The 23,708-nt window shown below is 47.1% G+C and overlaps 1 protein-coding gene across 1 annotated transcript in view; it reads right to left on the bottom strand.

Annotated features, from left to right (window-relative positions):
- Positions 1-742: 742 nt before the first annotated feature.
- The window catches only part of LOC118112127 (protocadherin Fat 4), a 103,193-nt gene continuing 80,227 nt past the window's right edge, over positions 743-23,708 (bottom strand). Inside the window, exons 8-17 of the mRNA XM_035161171.2 lie at positions 22,352-22,602; positions 17,454-21,803; positions 15,602-15,706; positions 14,908-15,215; positions 11,384-11,469; positions 9,951-10,130; positions 9,390-9,514; positions 8,158-8,375; positions 6,181-6,442; positions 743-3,990 (exon numbers count right to left, since the gene is read on the bottom strand). Of these exons, the coding sequence (XP_035017062.2) occupies positions 2,084-3,990; positions 6,181-6,442; positions 8,158-8,375; positions 9,390-9,514; positions 9,951-10,130; positions 11,384-11,469; positions 14,908-15,215; positions 15,602-15,706; positions 17,454-21,803; positions 22,352-22,602 (7,792 nt within the window). The 3' untranslated portion in view covers positions 743-2,083. The remainder of the gene's footprint in view (positions 3,991-6,180; positions 6,443-8,157; positions 8,376-9,389; positions 9,515-9,950; positions 10,131-11,383; positions 11,470-14,907; positions 15,216-15,601; positions 15,707-17,453; positions 21,804-22,351; positions 22,603-23,708) is intronic.

The raw sequence follows: 23,708 nt of genomic DNA, 5'->3' as shown, positions 1-23,708 counted from the left end.
CAGGTCCGAGCCCCTCCGCCGGCTCGGGGTGACTGACCCAGATCTGGGCTGTCAGTCTTCGCCGGGTTGACGGCTCCCTGCGTTTTCTCTCGCGGCCTCTCTCTCCTCTCGATGACGGAGAAGATAAGCATGTTGCATACCGGATCACTGAGCTATGACAAAAAAAAAGGGTTCTGCTCAATAAGCCAGATGTAAATAATTGCTGAAAGCAATATCGGGCCTAGCGTCGCGGACGCCGCTTGATGTTTTGCTTGGCTGTGAGCGAGGTGGTCTCGGTTACACTCGGGTCCCGAAATGCCTTTTTAAATGTTTTGTTCAGACTGAGTATTATTTAAAGACAGCACACGGAGAGAACACTGAATATGGAATACGTTCAGCTTTGGGAAAAGAGGAAATCTGAGCTGGAAGGTGGCTATTTTTAAAAATAGCCAATGCTTACATGCATCTTAAGCAGCTTTCAGACTTGCTCTCAACTCGCTGCAGACATTTTCTGGAACTTTTGTCGAGTGTCAGGAACTGTCCGAGTGAGCCCGTGTGAGAATACAACAGGGAAACGTGACAGGAAGCAAATGGACGTAACATGCAACGGATTGCGACTGTGAAATAAACTAAAACTCAAGAACAAAACAAATATAATAATGAGAAAGAGACGTCACATAACAGACGAGACTGACCTGATGCATCCTTCACTCGTGAATTAGTCGCTTACCTTCGCAGGAAATAACGCTTCTACAGCTGCATGTAAATAAATACTTTTTTTTTTATTCTGTTATTGGCTTTTTACAGGTACAAAGCATACAGCATGTTATAGTTTTATCAAAAGTGGAAAATACTGATGTTACATACGTAACAAATGTAAAAAATAAGTCTTCAATCTTACTTTCCCCGAAAGTAAGGACATACATTTCAGCATATGAAAATATCCATAAAAACACAGCTTAAGTAATTTAAGTTAATAAACAGTACAAAAATGTAGAAACCATACATGTCAAAATAATGGACGAAGACACCAACAAATGACTCCATGATTTCTCATGAATTAAAAAAATGTACACAAGTTCATAGTGTTTTTAGTCGGGGTCATGTTTATACGATCATCATCATCATCATCATCATACATCAACATCATCATCATCATCATCATCATCATCATCGTCGTCGTCGTTGCCTGAAAAACACTTGGCTTTGTCAGAAAATGCAAATCTGTGACAGACAGCTCTACACCCGCCCTCCCCAGAAACAAACAAAGTCTTCTTCTACTCGACTCAGGCCGCAAACACAAAAGAGGAAGCGTTCCCCCCCCCCCCGGTACTGAAATCCTCAAATGTCTGTAAGGCAGGAGACTTCATTAATCCTCACTCTTGGAGCGTTTAGCCAGTCTTCTGAGGGGGAAACACACCAGGGCAGAGACAGTCCGATCATAACGTAGGTGCGGATACCGTGCGAGCCACAACTGGCTTTCAGGGGGGGGGGGGCGCATCCTGTCAGTAACAGGTGCAGTCAGATCAAATACACACATGCTTCGTTTCAAGCTAATTGAAAATTGACCCCTTAAAAAGACAAGACACCGGGAGTTTTTCTTTTTTGGGAATTTCCTTCCTGTGAGTGTTAATGTTATCTCCGCTCCTATCGCTCAGCTGTGGATGTGTCAGGAGTTTTTTTGGGAGAGGAGAGGCCGTATTGGTAACGCAGAACAGAAATGTTTGATCAAGATAACGTGAATGGAGCTTTGCAGTCGCTAAATTGGATTCAGACAGAGGGATTTATCTTTCTGAGCCGAGCGGCGTCAATGGATCCGTTGTAATGAGGCCTCGGAGAGATGAAAGCACGATTGTACAGTGGAGTTTGGACCGAGAAGAGACTGGTAAACTATTCCAAGGTGGATAATGACAAAATCTGTCATGTTACAGGTGCTGTTTTTCTGCCTTACTGCATTGAAAGTCGTCTTATTATTTTTGAATAATGTAAAAAAAAAAAAAAAAACATGGAGTCCAATGCTCTCTTGAAATGTACAGTCTTCCTTTTTTCTTGTTTTTTTTAAAAATGGAGAACGTCACCATATTGTACATCATAATAAATAGTCTCATACATATTGCTCAGCTTCTCCTTCGTTTAAAATGGTCACTGAACCATCACCACTGTTCATTTCAATGTCTTTTGCCGCCGCGTTCTCGGGAAGCAAAGCTAAGTCCTTGAACACGTCAACATAATGTCCAAAGCCGGGGCCCCAGTTCAACAGATTGTCCCAGTTGAAGCCCCCAGCTTGCTGGCCCAGTTTGTGGGGCAGGGTGTAGTGCTGCTCACCAGGGGGCATCTGGGAAACACCCGGCCCTCCCTCTGCCCTCCGACTCGAGTAACGCCTCTGCTTGAGCCTCCCGCCGTAGTCCTCGTCGTCAGCGTCCGACTCGTTGACTTGTGAGAGCTTGGGGACGCGGGAGCTGTAGGAAACCGGTTTGTCCCGGTCGTACTCCATCTCCGAGCAGGTGAAGGAGTCATGAGAGTCACTTTCTGAAGAGGACTCTGGGGCCGGGATGCCGTCGGCGGGGTTGCGGACCCTTGACAGCGGCCTGCGGCAGTCTTCCTCAGAGCTGGAGCGCCCGTGGTCAGCGCTGCAGATGCTGGGGTTGCGTGGGCGTGGAGTATTCAGACGCTCCACTTCCTCAATGGATAGCCCCACGGGCGGCCCCGTCTCCAGGGGGATCTGCTCTATCGGCTGCTTCAGCCGACTGCCCGGCCTGGACGTGTGGCCGTGGCTGGCCATGGTCTGCGGACTCTTGCTGCGCCTCCCCAGCCGGGTGGCGTAGTTGAACATGGGCGGTGGCTGGCACATGTCATTGTGCAGATCCAGTGGGCTGCCGTCACGGCGAGCCAGGTTGAGTTCTCTGGTTGGGGTGTTTCGGTAAAAGGACGAGGGCTTGTTGAACGGGGCGGGGGAGTGTCTGGACAGAGGGTTGGGGGTGGGGCATGCTGAGTGGGAGTGGCTGAGCGGCGTGGACCTCAGCGCTTGCGTGTACTGCGGCTGGTAGGTGTAGCTTGTTGCTCCGAGCGGCAACGGGGACTGTCTGGCGAAGCCCAGTGGGCTGTGTCTCTGGATGGAAAACTTGGGTGTGTGGCTACGGAACTGTTTGTAGTGCTGGATGATGTCAGCGTCTGACGGAGCGATGCTGCTGGCGTTGTCTATGTCGTAATGTTCAATATCCGCCTCTGGGCCATTGCAGGGGGCGCAGGGGGCGCTCGGCACAGTCTCATTGTTGTGGGAAATGTCTGTTTCATCATAGATCAGGTACGGGTTCTCCCTCTCTATGATGTCCGGTTTGGGGTTCCCTTCCGGTTGCTTCCGTACCGTCATGTCATCTCCGTATGGCGGGATGTTATCTGGGTCATCGAATGCTACGTTCTCACTACCCTTCTTCTTTTTCTTCTTCTTCTCCTTGGGCTTCTTCTCCTTGGGTTCCTTTGGCACTTTGGTCCTGTTGCGGCCCCTGCAGTGGTTGCACAGGATCAGGCTGAGAACCACCAAGGCGAGGACAGTGGCACAGCTGCCGACGATGGCGGGCACCGCCCAGATGGGGAGGACCATCGTCTCCGCCGTGGGGCTGGGGCTGCAGACAAAGCCACCATTGTTGGCTGTTTTGCAGACAGTACCCTCAGGACACTGGACACCCAGACAGGCCACCAAGGTCTCACAAGTCTTTCCTGTGTAGAACTCGGAGCAGACGCAGGTGTAACCCGAGTGGGGATCAGGCACACAGCTGCCGTGGTTCTGGCAGGGATTAGAAGTGCAGTCGCCGGGCGGGACACACTGGTACGTGTACCACTGGTTGACGCACATCAGGCCATCCCAGCACGGACTGCTCTCACAAAGGTTGGGACCTCTGCAGCCGATCTTGACCGATGAGCTGGTCTTGGTCAAGGTCACCAGGCTGTGTTCTCCGGTAAACGGCAGGTTCTCCCTGTTGTACTTCACGTAGGCCAAGCAGCCATCGAAACCTGCGAATGAATGAGAGTGAGAACTGGATCAAATAAATGAGAAACGGCCAACAGCAGCTAACAAGGACATAACAGTGGCCGGGAGGGGAATCATAACCAATTGATGGGTTTTCAAAATTTCTGCCAAGTTTGGATCGCTTCCTTGAAAATAACAGGAACTGGGAGTTATAATCAGGGCTAAAGGAATTTTGTTTAGACGGGTAATTGGTTCAAGCTTCGGACAAAAAATAAAAAAAATAACTAGAGAAATTCCCTTGTAGAAAGCACCTCTGCAAAGAAAAAAATCATATTTTTAAAAATGGGGCGCATCTATCAGTAGCCAATTTGAGAGGAGAAATATGATTTTCTTTTCTCAAACAGAGAATCTATCGTCAGCGCCATTATAGCTTCAAGACACACATCTGGGTCGGATGAACGTCTCTGTGTCTAATTCAATCCTTCGCTTTGTGTATTGCCTCACAGCGCTGCCTCACCGATGTAAATAGATTTTATTGAATTTATCCCAGTGCAGATTAAATCCATTCGTGTCTTTTCATTAGCTCTTGAAAAGTGAGTACACAAGAGCACACGAGGGTTGAGACGCACAGGGGCTGGTGGACGGGCAGCCTGCCACGGACCTGCGTGCTCAGGATGTGTTTGTTTTGAAACATGCCCGGGTCCTCGTGTAAAACAGGTCAAGAAATCCTTCAAATTGCTCATTTTTACCTTATTAGTCCATAGTATCGGGTTCGACTCTCCCCTCCCCCTGAATCTCTGAAATTCCCTGTGCTTTATGACCTCCCTGTGGAAACCGTCTCCTTCACCTTCTGCAAACTGTTCTCAACTCACATTTCAGGACATCTCGTCTGTGATTTAGGTCTAAACTATGACGAGAGGCTGTGGAAAAGAGACGAGAACTGTAAAAAAAAAAAAAAAGTCCTCAAAGGCAGCGGCTACGAGACGAGGCCAAATAAAGTGAATTTGCTGTTTTGTGCACAGATGATTCTCTGATGAAGAAACATTTACTCAACTACTGTAAATTCAAAGCAGGTAAATCTCAGCAGTGTCAAACAGAACACGGATTTCCAGCCAGTTTAATGGAGTCGTGTTGGACGGACACCAAACAGGGTCAGCAGTTTAAGCTGCAGACTATTAATTCGTTTTGGGGGAAGGAGTAAAAAAAAGGGGGTTGTAGAGGATTTATAAGGGCTCACAGGATCCTGAGAGCTGTGTCTCACATGTGCACTGTATGTGAGCGTGCAGAGGAGGTTTCCATAACATGTGAAAACCGCTGCGTCGGTAATTTACAGCGGGTGAAGAGTGGGTGAGTTTCTTGGTCGGCTGCCAGTTTTTGAGAGATTCAGCATGTGTGTTTGACACAGCACGTAAATACCCATGTTCGTCCACACATACAAACACGTGTGTAAATATAGTGCACGTTCAACAGGGTTATGTTCTGGAGAGAGCAACGTTTTTAACCCTCGGACCTCTGGTGTTATTTTAATTAGTTTTACGGAACGTCTGCGTCCAAACGAGAAAAGTAATTGTGTGTTTATGTGGTTTTGGAATAATTGGAAAAGTTAGTTCCTGGCTGAGAAAGTTTTATACGTTCACACAGATGAACAGTTTATGAAATGTTATGTTTTAGTGACTGAAAACACTGTGTGCGTGTGGACAAGAGGCTCAAACCAACGAGGATAAAGTTTGTTCTGCAGCACATCTGCGTTAGTGTGGACAGGGTGTTAAATATGACAGAGTTCTTGTTAAAACTCGATCTCTCGACAGGGTAAAAAACCTCTGAGACGACGTTTAGATCATCATTAGACTCTTGTCTGATGAAAGTCATGATAATGAAGTTCTTTATGGTTGCCTCAGTCAGCAGCTCCTTAAACGAAACACGACCCTCTCCCACCACATACGTTACACACTCCTCATGACGTTAAGTGGATCATTTGATCACAGTTTGTAATTTCTTTGGACGGAGAAAATCTCTCTTGTGAAATCCTCATGTCTGGAGCAGACGGGGATTAAAGGGGGGCTTGCTCAAAGGCACCTCAGTTGTGGTAATGAGGGAGTGGAAAACTACTCTTTCACCTCCCCTGCCAAGATCCATCCTCCCAGTCTGCGATCAAACTGGCGATCTTCCAGTCACAGGCCAGAAAATAAAGTTCTTAACACTCGGCTAGAGACAGAAACACTTTCCAGCCTCACCTGCTCCAGTTTTCTGCTGCGCAGGTCCGGGTGGGATCCCTCCCAGAGAGAAGGTCACAACCCCGAGACCTCCAAAGTCCTGCGTGGGATGCTGGATGACCCGGGGGTGGCCGTTGTCCACCTGGAGCACAGTGGTCGAGCCGTTCTTCACCAGCTGGAGCGTGTGCCACTGGCCGTCCGACAGCACTGCGTCCCCCACGGTCCGCTCCACCTTCCCACCGACGCCGGCGTCTGAGATGTACTGGATGTTGCCGTTCCTCAGCTGCGGGAGAGAGAACAGAGGTGGAGGTTTGAGCGCAGTGGTCACCAGTCAGATGAAAAAAGATTTTACTGGGTGAAAAACACAGGCAGAATGAGCAGGGTATCAGTTATTTTGTGATATAATATATATAATTGACGGCATCTATCTCTGCTAATACACATATCAGTCAGCAGATCAATGATGACACAGACTGGAAAAATAAATAATCTTCTTTGTGGAGAATCTTTGGAGAAAGTTTTTCTGATCAGTGGATTATCTTGTCAGCGTCTGTGACAAGTGACGAGAGGAAACCTTCACTCGCTTTCCACAAAACCAACCACCGCGCTGTTTTCTGAATCTGCTGCTGAGGTCAGAGATTGAGAAGAAAAATGCAGCTCGACGCTCATAAATCTTTCCCCCAGCGGGACACACGGCACTTAATCATGTTCTCACAACTCGTGTGTGTCAGTGTGTGTGTGTGTGTCTGTGTGTGTGTCTGTGTGTGCAGCCAGATGATGATCAGAAACTTGTTCACGACAAATTCAGAGAAAAATCTAAAACACCCACTGGAGGAGATCCTCTCCAGAAAAGGAAGGACGGATCTCCATCTTTAAAAGAAATTAATCAGGCTCACTTTGGCACTGGGCAACAAATTTGCGGTTTACACGTGCATGATAATCTCATGTGTGCACTCCCCACGCCGATGGAAAAGTAATCCCCATCCCCTCCCTTTCAAAGACCCCAAAAATCAGCAATGATAAGTAGCTTCCGGAAGAAATGATTTAAAATGGGAAAAGCAGAAAGTCCCCCAAGCCAAAGAATACTGAGAGCGCTAAACCTGGAAAACCAATCATGGAGGTTTATCTATTAAACATCTTGTTTTTTTTTCATATCTCAGTATATATAGTTCTCCCTCTCAACATATGTACACATGCACGGTGCATTCCCCTGTCGCCCGACTGTGTTTTTAAAGCACTTGGAATGGTCCCTCGTCTGGAGTATTCAGGAAGCTGTGATGGTGATTTGATGAGCACCAGAAGCTGCTCGGGGCTGGAAACCCCAAAAATAAAAAAAATAAAAAATCATCATAAGCGAGAATGTTTGATAGTAAAACGAAAACAAAAGTGGGAAGGGGTTGGTGGTGGTGGTGGGGGAGGGAGGGGAGGGTCTAAAAGGAAAATTAAAGAGGATGAATGAGACTGCAGGACTCTTTGGTCAGCTGCCCAGGATCAGTCAGAGCGAGGTGGGGGTGGTGGGGGGTGCGAGAGGAGAAGAAAGAGGAATGGGACGACAGGGAGGAGGATGAGACGCAGTTTGCTTATAGAGGGGGGGGGGGGCAATCTAAGTAGACAGCGTTCAGATATGCAGACGTGTTTGTTCTCAATCCACTAACTACAACTTACATACTTATTCACAATGTCATAGTTTTCAAGACGTCTGACGGACGATTCGCTGAAATACTTGTGAGAGCACAGCTTAATGCATTGTGGGAAATGTAGTTTGTTTTTCCTCATAGTCCTCATTCTATTGAAGCAGATTCCAGCAGAGTTTTATTGACGAAAAGTCAGTAAACGAGATGTTTGGTGAGGAAGAGGAAGAACAGGGACTAGCTGCTTGAAATGCATTTAGCTGCAGTACAGTCTGTACCCTGTCCGCAAAAACAGGAATATTAAATTAACTCCTGGCCTTTATTTTGAAAGGTACAATACGTTTCTCTGTGCGCTGCCCTCTCTCACCTTCACAGTGGTGTAGTTGCTGCTCTCCTGCACGTGCAGCAGGGTGCCGCTCTTGCCGCGCGTCCTGAACTTCACCTCCAGGCTGCTGGGCCCGGCGGGGTCCGGGGACGAGCCCTGCAGCGACTGCCGGAGCAGGACGTCGCGCTTGGGGCCCGACTTCAGGGAGTAATCCAGCCGGCCGGTGCCGTCCAGCGACAGGGCGGTGTCCGCCGACATGTCTGCGGGAGAAAGATAGAGAATCTCCTCAATCCAGCTCTGACTCAGGTTTTCAGAAGGCAACTTTATAAAAATGTAGAAATATTAAATCTTTCCACTCTGCTGCTCCAAATGACTTTCCTCTAATCCGACTGCCATAACCTCAAATGGGTTTTAACATTCTCACTAAAGATCTGTTTATAGCTGAGACATGCAGGTCAATCCCCGGAGCGGCCTGTGTGCCCTTGAGCAAGAACATGAATGTACACCTTTACTGATGTATATACATGATTGGTGAGGAATTTTAATAACTTGACCTAAATACCATCAGCCTGATAGTAAACAGAGACAAATCCACAGTGGGTTATTACAGAAGTTCCCACATCGCCTCAGTAATGATCTTATTAGTTTCTAGAAGTAATGTCATGATATTGATTAATGGTAATAATTTGCTCTTGAACCTTAGAAACAGTGTTTCTCATGAATTATTTAAACTGTGGCAGCTAATGTTTCCTGCCTCAGTTTCATAATGAACCAAAACTATTTTTAACACTCCTCATATAAATATATTTGAAGCACTTTTTCCCTGTGCTTTCTAACGCTACCAGCCACAATGTTTTTACAATCCAAGCAGTCAGACCTCATAGTTTCAGCTGCCGTTGTGCGAGTACCCACAAGTGTCATGCGATGCAGTTTTCTATCTCACGTGAGAACTTGTATTTCACTTTTTAGTACCTGTCACTCATCTGTGGCACGTGAGAGCGACGACTGTGCGTGTGCACGTGCCACAGATGCCGACGCTCTTGATTGAATTAATTTGGTGGGAAACGCTGCGGCATCTAAAAACTTGTAACTTCTCTCATGTCTGTATATTTAAAAACACAAAAGCTTTAAAATAAAGCCCAGACTGCAGCAGTGTGGCCTATATTAAGCTGCATGGTGCAGTTTGATGATTCACGGGGAAGCATCATAAATAATCATGATGGAATATTCTTAAATAAGTGCAACCTCAGCATCACAAAGGCGCTTGTGCTTACATTTCTCACAGAATTTGCCAGTGAATCCGTCCACACACTGGCACTGCTGCCAGGACCAGTGGTCCAAGCAGGTTCCCCCGTGTCTGCAGGGGCTGGCGGTGCAGGCTCCTTCCAGTCTCGGACATCTAACGACACACAAAGTGACAATCAGACAGTCGGTTTGACAAGTCAGCCGCACAGTCGGCAGCCAGGGGGGTCCCACCGAAAAAAGAAGCGGGGGCAGATGAGCTGTGATTTCTCTCCCTATACAACAAAAACCCCATAAAGAACCCCAGAGAATTAGCATATTAAAAGATCTGTCCGAGCCTCACTATTCACCAGCAAGACAGAGAAGTACAAAAAAAAAAAATCTCTGCATTTCTGCAATTGGTTTCCCTCGTCAAAAATCTGCCATTTGTATGAAAAAAACATCTTTTTAAGAACTCTGGAGAGGGTTTGAGAGTGTGAACAGATGTCCCACAGCGAGAGTGGACGAGGTTAGAGAAGACGGACAGATGAGGCCGGGAGGGAGGGGAGGGTGAAAGGAGGGCAGAGGAGGGGCGGGGCCGGGGGGTTGCCGACCTGTCAAGGATGCCACGCGATGCCAGCGCCTGACTGGGCTCCAGCGGGCGGCCGTTGACGGCGAGCTCCATGATGCAGCCGACAAAGTCGTGGGTGGCGATCTGACCGCGCCGATGAAGGACGGGTTCTATTGACCTGACGCCTCCCACCGAGAGTCTGTTGGGCTGCACGTCCAGGATCCTGCACACACACACAGAGGAACAGAAGCACACAAAGACTTGAACAGAGGGACAAAAGTACATGTACAGAAATCCACATGCTCCACATGCAGGTATTCAGAGCCACACACACACACACACACAGACACACACACGTTCCCAACAGAACGACACTGCGGGTCAGTGAGTTTCACAATAACATGGTCCCAGGACAATTACTGAATAAACCCTCTGCAGACCTTTCTGGCCCTTTCCCGTCTGCTGGATCGATCTGTCTCACACACACACACACACACACACACACGCTCTCACACACAAACACACACGCACAAACACACAAAAACACATGCTCAGTCTCAGGTTCTCGCCCCACAAGGCCTGGCTCAGAGCAGTCTGTGCATTAAAGCTGTGACCATCCGGTAACTTAACGACACTTTGCATCACGTGTCGTATATTTGCAAAACATAACTTCCTTTTGACTCTTTCTGTCATATAATCAAAAGAATATGTAAAAGAATTCAATTTCGTGAACAATTTGTTTTTCCTCCAGACACAATAAAGTCTACGAGCTCCTCCTCCATGAATCTGCATTTGATTTTGTGGTCTTCTTTATTCTATATATAGCTTCAAACTTTAAATAACACTGTATTGAATGAATTCATTCCACCCTGCTGAAAGTCAAAGGAACATTTAAACCTTGAGGGAATATTATTCGTTTTTACAAGCTTTTCTGGGGTTTAGAAGCAAATTTCCGTCTCATTGGATGAGTCAAACTCAGTTGGAGGAACCGTCAGAAACCAGTTCCCAAGCTGGGAAAAAAAAAACACACTGTTTGGTTTAAGCTGTCAAACGCAGTCGACGTGCAACGGGTCAGAAGTAGACGCTGCTTCTCTCGGGGGCCGAGAGGGTCGAACGTCTCTGCTTCTACGTTTTCTAACGAGAAATACTCCTGATGCTCTGGTGACTGTGGTGTTGATTCACCGCACAAAGAGGATTGTTGTCGGCTCATTGTGAAACGCAACAGCTGTGGGAAATTAGGCAAATATGTTCACAGCAGGTATAAAAAAAAAAAAAAATAACTATCAGCCCTGTATTATTTTCCATTATTTTGCAGGACATGGAAAATGTGAATTTTCTTTTTTTTTTCCAGACCTTGGAAAAGAAACTGTCAACAGTCTTTTAGTGTGTGTGTGTGTGTGTGTGTGTGTGTGTGTGTGTGTGTGTGTGTGTGTGTGTGTGTGTGCGTGTGCGTGTGTGTGGATGTGATGTTCTTACCAGTCAGTGTGCACTGCCACGTTGCTCACAGCACAGTAGCCTGGTTCCTGGTCTTCACCACACAGGTCCACAGTCAGAGACGCAGCCTGTGAGATGAACAGAGATATGTGTCATCCTAACAGCTGTGAAGTCCCTGTGCCTCCGTCTATTGTGGTTTTGGGATAATTATTGATATTCTTGAATAGAAATGTCATTGGTTTGCGTCACTGTCAGTGAACGGAGCCAGATACGACGTGTCCTCGTGGTGCTGCAGAAAAGAAACCACGTCCTCGTTTCAAAACGTCTCAGTTTCTCCATGTCCACACTACAACTCAGCCCCAGACTCTGGAGTAGTGAAGATGCTAAAGGCGTAAACATAGCAACAGTGATTTGCGACCACTGCTCCAAACTGCCCAGTGCTGCGTGTTAGGAACAGGACAGGATCTAAAAAATCATCAAAAGCCTATTGTTTGCAACATGATTGTCGTCTTAACAGAACTTCATTGTGTGCAGATCTAAAACCCATGAGAGTGAACCTCTTCTCACGGACTGTGGACATAACTTTCTCTCCAGGGTTCTGGTTCCACCCAGTCATTCCTCACTGCGCGCTTGTGGAACTAAGTCATGTTCAATGGTTGGTGTGAGTTTCGTCCACCACAAGGCACGGAGGCCAATTATTTTTCATCATTCCCTCCCAGTGGTTGATGGGAGAGTGGCACAAAAACGCCATAGATTACAGCAAACATTTCCTACTTCCCGTTAATGGCACTAAATCTTTTGCCCAGATGTGGGTTATTCTCTTATTCCCTCCCTCCCTCTCTCCCTCCTCCCTCTCCCTTTTGCCCTGTGAGCGAACGACCTTATGAGGAAGAAAAGAAATGAGCTTCGGAGGAAACTGTCCGGAAAAGTGTGTGAAAGTGTTGAAAAACCAGGGCGATCACGCTCCACCTCTCTCGGATGTTAAGTAAACACGGACCACACCGGCTCGGATCTCATACACAAACCATCCAGAGGAGCTCGACACACCCACACACAGACACACACAGACACACAGACTTTGTGTTGACTTCCATTCATTCGTGTACAGCCTAACTAAAACCTTATCCCTAAAACCTTGACGATGACCAATTGATGCCTAACCACCAGTCGGAGTGGTGTGTCATGCAGAACTGAATTGCGGTACCGTAGCCATCGCACTGCGAACCACGCGAGCAGACATTTTTTTTGCTTGATCGAGCAAGACGGACAAAAATCAGCCGAAAAAGAAAAACTAAATTTCATGTTTTTATGCCAGGACTAGCAGCAGGAAGGGGGCGCTGCGGCTGGTCTGGTTTTAGAAAGTCCAGGGACATTTTTTAAGTCCCAGTCTGTCCCTGACTTTAACCACAACTCACATGTAACCGCTAACCTTCACCAGGAGCTCAGAAATGATGTTACGCCTCATTTGTACCGAGCTCTTGTCCTCATGAGGTCTCACAAGCAGGAAAGGGTCCTGAAGAGGCAACATCCACGAGTACACTCCCTCCCTCTCTTTAGTGCGAGTCCGACACAAGGACACGTACTCAGACCCAAATCTGAATAAAACACACAAACCCACGCAAACACAACGAGAACGGCGAGAAACAACAGGACTCGTTCTTCCCCCCCGACACATTCGTGACGCCCACCGAGGAACCGTAAAGAACCGCATGAACATTCCATTAGAGGTTTGAGCTGTGATCAAAGTCCGTGCCGTCATGCCTCTCGTACGCTGCCATTCACTGTCAAGTATTTCTCTAGAGAAAATAAAAACACTTAGGAAATGACTGTTTTGCGTTTTTTTTTTTTCTGTATTTGGAGAATTCTGAAGGGGAAATGTGAAGATCACTGTTTGCGTAGCCGTGACTAATGTAGCGGCCGTGGCATCGCTCTCAGTTGTGGTGCAGGCGCTGAGTCGCTGCTGTTCGGCCGTTTATTTTCTGCTTGTTTCTAGGACAAATAATTCGGATGATCAGAAGCCTGGTGATTAGTGGCCGACGCTCATGAGTTCCAGAGAAGCTGCGTCTGCAAACCTCGTTCTCGGAATTAAATCTGTTATTTGTTCTCGCTGAGCTTTTTCTGGACGCTCCCAGCTGCGATCTCTTCATGTCACAGGGTCTCACTATTTCTTATTTATACGACCTCGGCCTCCACGCTGACTCAATGCAGATGAATGGAATTTTAAGTTGTCCCCTGACATGCTAACCCTATTAATGTGACTAAGAAAAACATAGGAAAGAAGCAGCCAACACCATGTCTGAGTCTTTCCACCTTAACGCTGCAGCAAACAAATGGATTCTAACAGCCAGGTTTGTGATGTTACAAACCTAAGAAACCAGGTCGGTGAGAAAATGAGGCCATGAGGGGAAAACAATGATGCAGAAAGACTCTGGCAGGATGGGAGGTTTGAACCCACAACCTTCTTGCTGTGAGACGACTGCACGACATGACGATATTTATTCCATTTCTACATTCTAACCTCTGATATCCAACAGGACTGAAGTCTCTGCAGTGTGAATATCTCTTCTTCTTCCTCTTCTTTTTCTCGTGTGACAGCTTTTCTAGATGAATCTTGACAACATCAACATTTTCCAATCTGTGGTAATAGATTACTTTACACTCAACCCGGAGATCCTGGTGCTGCTGACAATTTCCATTCCATTTACTGTCACAGACAAAATGATGCAGATGGTGAAGCTGATCACGGCGATCATCTGTGAACCCTCTGCTCCCTCTGATTACTTGGATCTCTCCTGATGAAACAGTGCATGACCGTGTCTTTCTGCTTTTGACGTTAACTCAGGACTGAGAACAGACTCTGGCCACCGAAATAACCCAAAGCACCTTTTACAAACACCGTGGATCAGGTTCCGCTCGCTACATGCAGACAGACTCACGGGCTCTGTTCCTGATCTCTGTTCCTTTCCATCCCGTCACTCTGCGCCATCTCAAAACGGACAATTTAACGATTTTACCAGCTTCCTCTGAAAGTTCCCGGCACACGGGGAGAAATGACAGATCTGAAGTCCAGCAGGAGAGCTATTTCATAGAAGGTCTGACAGGGCCTGCTTGGTTCCCCCCCCCCCTCTTTCCCTGCCACTGAGCTGCTGGCAGCGAGAAGCCTCTCATTCAGAGCGCAAGGAGACAGACACTCAACCTTCAGGGCCATTTTGGATCCTCCTATTGTACATCACAACGGGCAATAAAATATAATTACAAAGCTTGAAAACCATAAACTGAGCTCCCCGTGGTTTTTGGGGGGAGTTTAATTATCATCTGATGGTGAAAAGAAAAAAAGAATATAACGCCAAATTTGGACGCAGCTTTCTGGAATAAAATGCAGCTATTGAATGTGCAGAACACCTTCTCAGTCCACACCCTGTGGTTTCCCTCAGACTTTCCTCAATGCTTATGCTCCTTTAACCTTAAGAACGACTGAGCCACTCAGTGAAGACTTATGCAATGATGCATGATGAAAAACACTTAACATATGAGCTAATTTCTGCAATAGAAATAGGCGTTCTTACCATCCCAGCTCTCCTGGCGATGACCGTGTGGAACTGCCCATCTGCAACTTTTATCATGGTCATGAGTTTATAAGTTCCGCTCCCGAGGTTGAAGGAGAAGCGCATCCGTCCCTCGAAGATCTCCAGCGCCAGGAACTCCGCCTTGTCTCCGGTCTGGTTATCGTGGTTGTACATGAGCAGCGCGTTGCTCTGCAGGGTTGCAAACTTAATATATATGTAGTTATTGTTGGGATCCAGGGACGGAAACTCCATGTAGGAGAGCTCCTCGAAGCCGTAGCTGTTCAGTTCGCAGTGCTTGCCGAAAACCCCTGAGGATAAAAACAGACCGACGGAGGAATCAGAGGAAGCCAATGAATGATTCACGGTGCTGCGGCGATAAAAATATCTGCCGATAAACTGGAGTCTCTACTGAGCAACATTATATGTTCTGTGATTAGATGTAAGAAAGCAGATATCACGGCTTTGTCACTGCAGTTGGATAATAATAATCTGGCATCTTTGAAAAGTTTAAAACTTCTCATTAAAGACAGAAACAATACACAGCATGAAAAATGGAGACAGTAAATGAAATGTGCACATTTGCTCATGAAATCATGGGATAACTTTCTTCTCTTTAGGGAGGTTTCACATGTGAAAATGTTCAATTTTGCACAGCTCACTAATACCCTACGAAGGTTTTCCGACCATTACTTACCGAACGGACAGTGACAGTAATATCCATCCACCCGGTTCTGACAGGACCCACCATTAAAACATGGGTTACACTCACAGTGATTGATGATGGAGTCACACGTTTTGCCTGAATTCACAGAACAACACAAATTAAAATGGATGAGGTGGCAGACAACACAGAAAAAAAGCCCCCGAGGGGAACACAGTTCACTTGCAGGGTTTTCATCACCTCACAGCTGCAAAAAAAAAAACAACACACAACTGTGCTCGTACAAATGATTTCATCTTGTTTTGAGCCTTTAAGTCTTATTTCTGCTCAAACAACCATTAAATCACACGAGCTGAAGGTGTAGTTTCACCTGCTTTCGTGCAATTTCACTTATTCTAAACACTTGAAATCAGAGAAGCTATTTTGGAACATTTTGGATCACTCGTCAGACGATGACATCATTTGATCCGAAGCAACATCTTGAAACTTTCAGAGGGAAATGATCTCACTCAATTGGCAAAATCTTCCAACTAAGAATAATCAGATTTAAAAAAAAAAAAAGTCATTGCAAAATCAAATTACGTTTAGAAAAAGGTTTTTTTTTTTTTTTTTGCAGTGCAGAGAGAAAAACAGTAATGAATGTGGATTGTCATCACATAGTCAATGAACGAGTTTAACACGATCAGTGATAAAAAAAACAAGAGGCTGGGGTATGAAAACAAATATTTCAGGCTTGGAACAAAGCAAAAAGACTTAATGGAGACATATTCTGCTCAGATTCAGGTTCATAATCTTAATTAGTGTCGTCACTTGAAAGTGTTTACGAGCTCTAATGTTCAGAAAACTATGCAAATACGGATCGTGACGGGACATCATGATGCCCCGGTAGTCGTGTTTTCTCCCTTTACAGCAAACTTTGGGCTTTTTAACTTTGCAGAAACCTTTATAAACACACTGGAGGGAAGAAACACCGGAGAAGAAAACATGTCTCCTTTAAAACGGACGAATACACGTAAATCCAGAGACAAGTTGCCTAATGGAGACGGATCGCGCTGCCAAAAAGCAGGCGGGGAAAACAGGAAGTTGAGAGTTCACAGTGAGGGCATGCAAACTACTGTAAGTCAATAGGTGCATTTCTTCAGGAGGGTCATTTATCTTGATGAAACCTCGAGGTTTCTGGTCATTTTTTATCGTCATAATAAAAAGGGACAGTAATGAGTTGACTTGAGGCAAATCGCCTACTTTGAAAATGTCTTTCAGATGCTGCAGTCCGCAGCTGGACATCATACAGGATCTAAATGACTCTTCGAAGTAATTCCACTTAAAATCCACTCCCCTTTTATCAGGGGTAATAACGCTGTGTATTCATTACGTTTCCAAACTAAAAAGCCTGATTGGATCTTTTATAAAGCAGCTCATTTGTCTTACAAGTCAAAACGGAGCCAAACGAGAAATCCTTGATTAACAAATCCTTCTGTGTACAGTTGGATTAGAAATGTATCTGTGTGTGGCCATAGCTGCATGCACATGAAGGCACAAAGAGTAATGTGATAGTTGTGAACTGTGTGTGGAGTCTACACTCACGGCCTGACCGGGGTCAGCTTTGCATCATCGTTTTTATTAAAGCAAACACGACAGGCTGATATACATCACAGCAGATACCCCCCAACAAGTAATCCAAAAACAAAACTGTATCTGGCTTCCATGCTGTGGCTACAACACCTCCTGGAGACAGTCAGAGGCAAATATTTTCCTTGGACCTAAAGCTCTGTCTGTGACTACATTATTAAGTGAGTGTCTCCATTGTTTCTCTTTTTTTTCTTCCTGAGCCTAACATGAGCGAGTGTGGTCACAAAATAAAACCCGACTCCTGTGTGTGCATTACCTGCGAAGCCGGATTTGCAGAGACAGTTGAATCCGCCTGGGAAGTTCTGGCACAGCGCCCCGTTCTTGCAGGGATTAGAGAGGCATTCGTTGATATCCCTCTCACAGGCCATCCCGGTGAAACCTTCAGGACAGGTGCAGGAGAAACCTCCCACCAAATTGTGGCAGGTGCCGCCATTGTGGCAGGGCGATGGCTGGCACTCGTCAATGTCTGTCTCACACAGAGCGCCTGTGTATCCTGGCCTGCAGCTGCAGGCATACGGCTGCAGGGGGTGGTTTGAAACAAGGATCACTGGGACACTTTCTTCTGTCTTCATATCGGGCCCGACACTGAGACGCCGCTTGCAGCTGCCTCCATTCTGGCATGGGTTATGAGTGCAAGGATCATGGTCCACCGCATCTATTTGCACCCCGCTCTGTCTATATAAAATGTCTTTGATACTCTGGAAGAATGTGGCCACGCCGCTGGGGTTGACATATTGTCCATGGCCACGTTTAACAGCTGCCATCAGGAAAGTCTGATTGTTGAGCTCAAACGCTCCATACAGGAGCACCCCGGTGCCTAGTCCTGCTAGCTGAGAGTTGGCAATGCGTAAAAAGCTGAGGTAGTGGTTGGTGAGGAAGTTTTTGACTCCTTGGGAGTTGAGTCGAATGAGAATGCTGTTGTCCACTGTCGCATTAGTGAAGCCCATGAAGAGGACTCTGGCCGTATTACTGACTGAGCCGTGGACGCCGTCGCTGCTTCGGACGGTTAGTTCAAAAGTTCCGTCCGTTGACCGGGCTTTAGAGTTGAGGTTGCACGTTCCAGTCGGGACACTGAACAGACCGGAGGACGGAGGAATGAGGGAGCAGTGGAACCTATCCTGAATGTCAGGGTCCTGGGGTTTGACGTCTCCCAAGGAACCGCCGGGAAACATGTTTCCAAAGTAGTGGACAAAGATCTCCATGGACCTCGGCTCTGACGGGTTGTCGTTCTGATCGTTTATTTTGACGTGGACGGTTCCTGTGGAGGACATCTGAGGCACGCCAGAATCCTTGATCACCACCGAGAGGTAGAAGTCGCTGATCTGCTCCCTGTCGATCTCCCGACTCGTAGTTAACACTCCAGCTGGACTCAGGCGGAAGTAGCTGTTTGCAGAGCCAGAGCTGAGGAGGCTGAATAAGAAGGGGCCTTGGTTGGGGGGGAGATCCGTGTCAGAGGCTGTAAGTGTTGCCACTGCACTGCCAGCTCTCTGGTTCTCCATGACCTCAGCGTAAGCGGTTGTCAAAGTGGGGCCGTTATCATTGATATCTTCCAGATTCACAATAACTGTGGTGCTGCCGGTTGCAGGAGGAGTGCCAGTATCCACAGCTAGAATGGTCAGATTATACACAGGAGTCTTTTCTCTGTCCAGCTCTGCAGCCACAGACACTTGGCCGGTCTTCGGATTGATAGTAAACACACTTTTATCAAACTCAGGAGAGATGGAGTAAGAAAATCTGCTCCAGCTCGGGACAGAGTCTGAGTCATCGGCGCTCACGAAGGTAACCAGACCGCCTGGAGAGAGACCTTCACTGACCTGCACGTCATACAGCTCCTGGGTGAAAACGGGAGGATCGTTGGCGTCGAGAATCGTGATGTTCACAAACACTTCATCGATATCTGCCCCGCGGATGCTCCCCGCGTTCTTGGCCAACACCTTCAGTGAAATCTTCTCCTCTTTCTCACGGTCTAAAGTACCTGTGACGTAGATCTGACCTGTTTTCTTGTTGATGCCAAAGCCTTTTCTTCTGCTCTTCCCGAAAATGAGGTAGTAAACCACTCCATCAACCCCCTGGTCCCGATCACTGGCGAACACTTCCCCGACCACTGTGCCTCTTGGAGCGGCTTCAGAGATTTCAAAGTAGTATTGTTTGGAGACAAAGCGAGGTACGTATTCATTGGCTCCCTTCAGCTGAATGTTGACGTTGGCGAAGCTGCAGCGCTCCTCGTCTGGGACATTGAAGGCCTTCAATGTTAAATGGTAGACCTGCTTAGCCTCGTAATCCAAGAAGCCCTGCGTGGTGATGGTGCCAGAGTTTGGGTCAATAACAAAGAGGTCGCTGTCTGATGACTGTATCACGTAAGCCATGACTGCGTTCGCGCCTGAATCTCGGTCTGTGGCGTTCATTTTGACCACGGTGGTGCCACTGGGAACGTTCTCCTGCACAGTGGGGAAGTACTCGTCAGGGTCAAACACAGGAGGGTTGTCATTTACGTCAGTTACGTGCACGGTGACGGAGACATAACTCGTTTTTGCGATCCAGCCGCCGTCAGTGGCAGAAACTCTGAGCATGTGCTGCTGCTTCTCTTCAAAGTCCAGAGGCTGAGCTAGGGATAACACTCCGGTTTTACTATTAAGTGAAAACAGGCCCTTGTCGTTGCCTGAAGTAATATTGTAGGTGATAAGGCCGTTCATTTCTTTATCTTTGTCTCTAGCAGACAGGGTCCTTATGGCTGTTCCCACAGGGAGGCTTTCTGGTACAGTGGCTGAGATTTGGCTTTGTGAGAACTCAGGCGTGTGGTGGTTCTCCTCTGTGACCACGATCCGCACTGACGTCCGCGCCGACAGGGGAGGGTTTCCTCTGTCACTCGCTGTGATGTCAATGAGGAAAGTCTTCTTCATGTCAGATGTCAGGGAGGAGGCGACAGTAATCCACCCGCTCGTTTTATCCAGTTTGAATTTACTCGAGCTGTTTCCACCTGTTATCAAATATTCCACCTCAGAATTAAGGCCAAAGTCTTTTTTGTCTTGAGCTACGACTCTAATGAGTCTGGTGCCGACCTTCACACTTTTGGTGACGGGGGTAAAGTAGCTCAGGGAATCGAACTCAGGCGGATTATCATTGCTGTCTACAATATTTACAATTACTGTTGTCTCGCTCAGCAGAGGCTTCACCGCCCGGTCGGATGCGGTGACAATGAAGCTGTGGCGATTAATATTTATGCTACTGGCACCCGTGGAGTTTTGATATCTTAGCTGCTGCTTCACAAATATCTCTCCAGAGCTGGCGTTGATTCTGAAATACTCGGACTGAGACCGGATGAAATAGAAAATTCTGCCGTTGGAACCCTCGTCGGGATCCGTGGCGGACACCCGTGTCACCAGGGCGCCCACGTCAGTGAGCTCAGGGTAGTCCAGATAGTAAGAGGGACGACTGAACCTGGGGCCGTTATCGTTAATGTCTGTGATGAATATGGTGACGTCTGTGCTCACCGTCCAACCGGAGTCGTGGGCCGACACTTTGACGATGTAGTGATCGGTGTCTTCTCTGTTGAGCGGTCTGCTTATGGTTATATCGCCTGAGCTCGGGTTAATGTTGAATGGGAGGCTCGTGTCTGTGATGGAATATCGGCTGATGGCGTTTGAACCGGCGTCCTCATCCGTGGTGGTGACTCTGGTGACAGTGTAACCCGCCGGGGCGTTTTCAGCCACTGTCGCACTGAAGATTTTGGAAAACCTCGGGGCGTTGTCGTTAACGTCCAGAACGCTGATTAACACTTTGACCGCCGTGTTTTTAGGCGGCAGCCCGCGGTCGGTGGCTTTGACTTTCAAAGCGTACTGGGCCACTTTCTCTCGATCCAGCGGCCTGGTGCTTCGTATTTCACCAGTCGCTCGATTAATGTTGAAACTATTCTCCTTGTTGCCGTCAATGATGGCGTATTCCAGCTGTCCGTTGGGCCCGCTGTCCAGATCAACAGCCGACACCATCAGCACCCGCTGAGGCGAAAGGCTCTCCAGTATTTCAGCGTGGAACGGATCCTTGTCAAACTTCGGGTGATTATCATTCACGTCCAGCACAGTTATTTCCACTTTCTCGTAGGAGGAATAAGGCGGGAAGCCCTGATCTCGGGCCTCGATCCAGAGAACATACTTCTGAATGTGCTCATAATCCAGTGAGTGTCTGATTGACAGTTCGCCTGAGAGCTGGTCGATATGAAAAGCGTTATCCAGGTTGCCGCTGGCGATGTAATACGACAGCGGTCCTCCCCTCATAGACGACCCGGTCACCGTCGTGACCACGTGGTTCGTCGACTGGCTCTCGGGGAACGTGAACGTGTGCTCCTTCACCCTGATGACGGGGAAGTTTCCTCCAGTCACAAAGCGGACTGTCACAGTGGTCATGTCCGTTTTGGGATTACTGCCGCCATCTTTTACTCGGACCGTGAGGGTGACTTCTGAGTTTCCCGTCAGCTTCTCGATGGCGGTGATGGCTCCTCTGACGGGGTCGATCTTGAACTTTTCAGAGTTGCGGCCCATCAGGGAGTAGTGCATCTGGGCGTTGGAACCCGAGTCCTCATCAGTGACAGTCACAGCAAAGACCAAAGACCCTGAGGACACACATGAGAGAAAAGAGATTAGTTTTGCAAACCGTATTATTATAACGGTTTTAAATCTCCACCAACCAGCGCAGATTCAGTCGATTTACATTTTTATCCCAGACTCTTGAGGTGACAGTGACTTTTGACCTTTGACCTTTGAAATCTAATCAGTTCCTGTTTGAGGCCAAGTGGCAAGTTGATGAAACTCCCTCAAGGCCGACTTGAGATATCATGTTGAAAAAGCCCAAAACATGGTATGTGAGGCCACCGTGACCTTGACCTTTGCCCTTTGACCGACCAAATCTAAATCACTTAATCCACGAGTCAAAGTGAATGACAAATTCGAAAGAATTATCTCGAGGCCTTCTTAAGATAATGCGTAAATGAGGCATAAATAGGGTTTTGCAAGATCACCTTGACCTTTGACCTCTGACCATCAGTACTACATTTGAAAGGATTCCCTGAAGGTGTAATAATATCCAACATTTATAATCTTGCACATGTAGTACAAAGCGCTAATTATAAATAATAACTTATATGAGCATATTCTTACTAACCTGCTGCAGTAGAGGCAGGGATGTGCGTGACGTAGGGGTGGTGGTGGAAGCGTGGAGGGTTGTCGTTGATGTCCGCCACCGTCACGGACACAGTGGCGGAGCTGGACAGGCCCTCGGGCTGCCCTCCGTCAGTCGCCACAACCAGCAGCTGGTAATTGGCCCGGTCCTCTCGGTCCAGCAGCGAGCTGGTAATGATCTGTCCTGTGGCGGGGTTGATGGAGAACTGGCCGTGTCCTCCTGTCAGGCTGTAGCTGCAGGACAGAACAAAGAGCAACGTTTCAGCAGAAGCTCGACGAACAAGGGATGAATTCACTCACTGACTAATTGAATTTGTGCTGGCGTGTTTCTGATCCCAGTAATCAACTCGGGCTGGCGGAGTCATTTTCTAATGAACATCCTGAACCACAGGAACATTATTAAATGATCATTTTTAATTGACATTTCTACATTTGTTTTCATTCCATGTCTGACACAGATTTCCAATAATTATCAGGGCAAATAAGTATCATCTTCCGTGTCTCTGCCAACTATGTGAAGGGGTGAATGTGGCTTGTACTGTACAGCACTTTTCATGGTGGATAAAACTGGAAGCTGCATAAATCTTTCTATTTATTTGTGAATATCCTCTATAACCAGAAGTGCATGATAAAAAAAAATGTTTCTCATGGAAAAATGGATTTTTATAACTGCTGCATAAACCAGTGTGTCTCAAATAAATTAAACAGATTCAATTACATGCTATTACTCTTTTAGTTCATCAAATTATCCCACTGAATATACTCATTTCCTGCATAACGAGCACATCTTGTGTTACAATGAGGTGATTGCGTTGTTAAAGCTGTTTCTAATGTAAACACACACACAACAGCTTCTACATATTTCTACATATTCTCTGACTTGTTCAGCACTGTCACACTGCGGTCTATAGAGGGCACCGTTTCAAGCCTCACAGAAACACATTTGACGGAGGAACATGCAGAAGTATGATCAGTAATGGTCACCATATTGTGCTGGCGTGCCATCAAACCGGTGAGTTAAGTGACTGAGGCATCCGGCCTCATATTCTATCAAATGCAGCCACTGTTTTCTGCTCGGCTGCACACACAGAGCCCCGGTGGCTCAGACTGTCTCCTCCGCTGAGGCTGCACAGCTCCACACTCCTTGATTCCACTTATCTTAGTCAGTGGAACTTATACTGTTGTGGAACTAGCCACTCGTAAAAAATATATATAGATATCTAACACGTATGATGAATAAACAAAACACGCATTAACATGTTAAATCCCATCAGGCCGGAGCGCTCCGTCTCTTCAGCTCACATATAAACGTCTTGTTTCTCCCCGTGTCTCTCAAGTCT

The sequence above is a fragment of the Hippoglossus stenolepis genome, chromosome 7 (genome assembly GCF_022539355.2).
Source record: "Hippoglossus stenolepis isolate QCI-W04-F060 chromosome 7, HSTE1.2, whole genome shotgun sequence".
Lineage (NCBI taxonomy): Eukaryota > Metazoa > Chordata > Actinopteri > Pleuronectiformes > Pleuronectidae > Hippoglossus > Hippoglossus stenolepis.
This window is presented reverse-complemented; position numbering and strand designations above follow the sequence as displayed.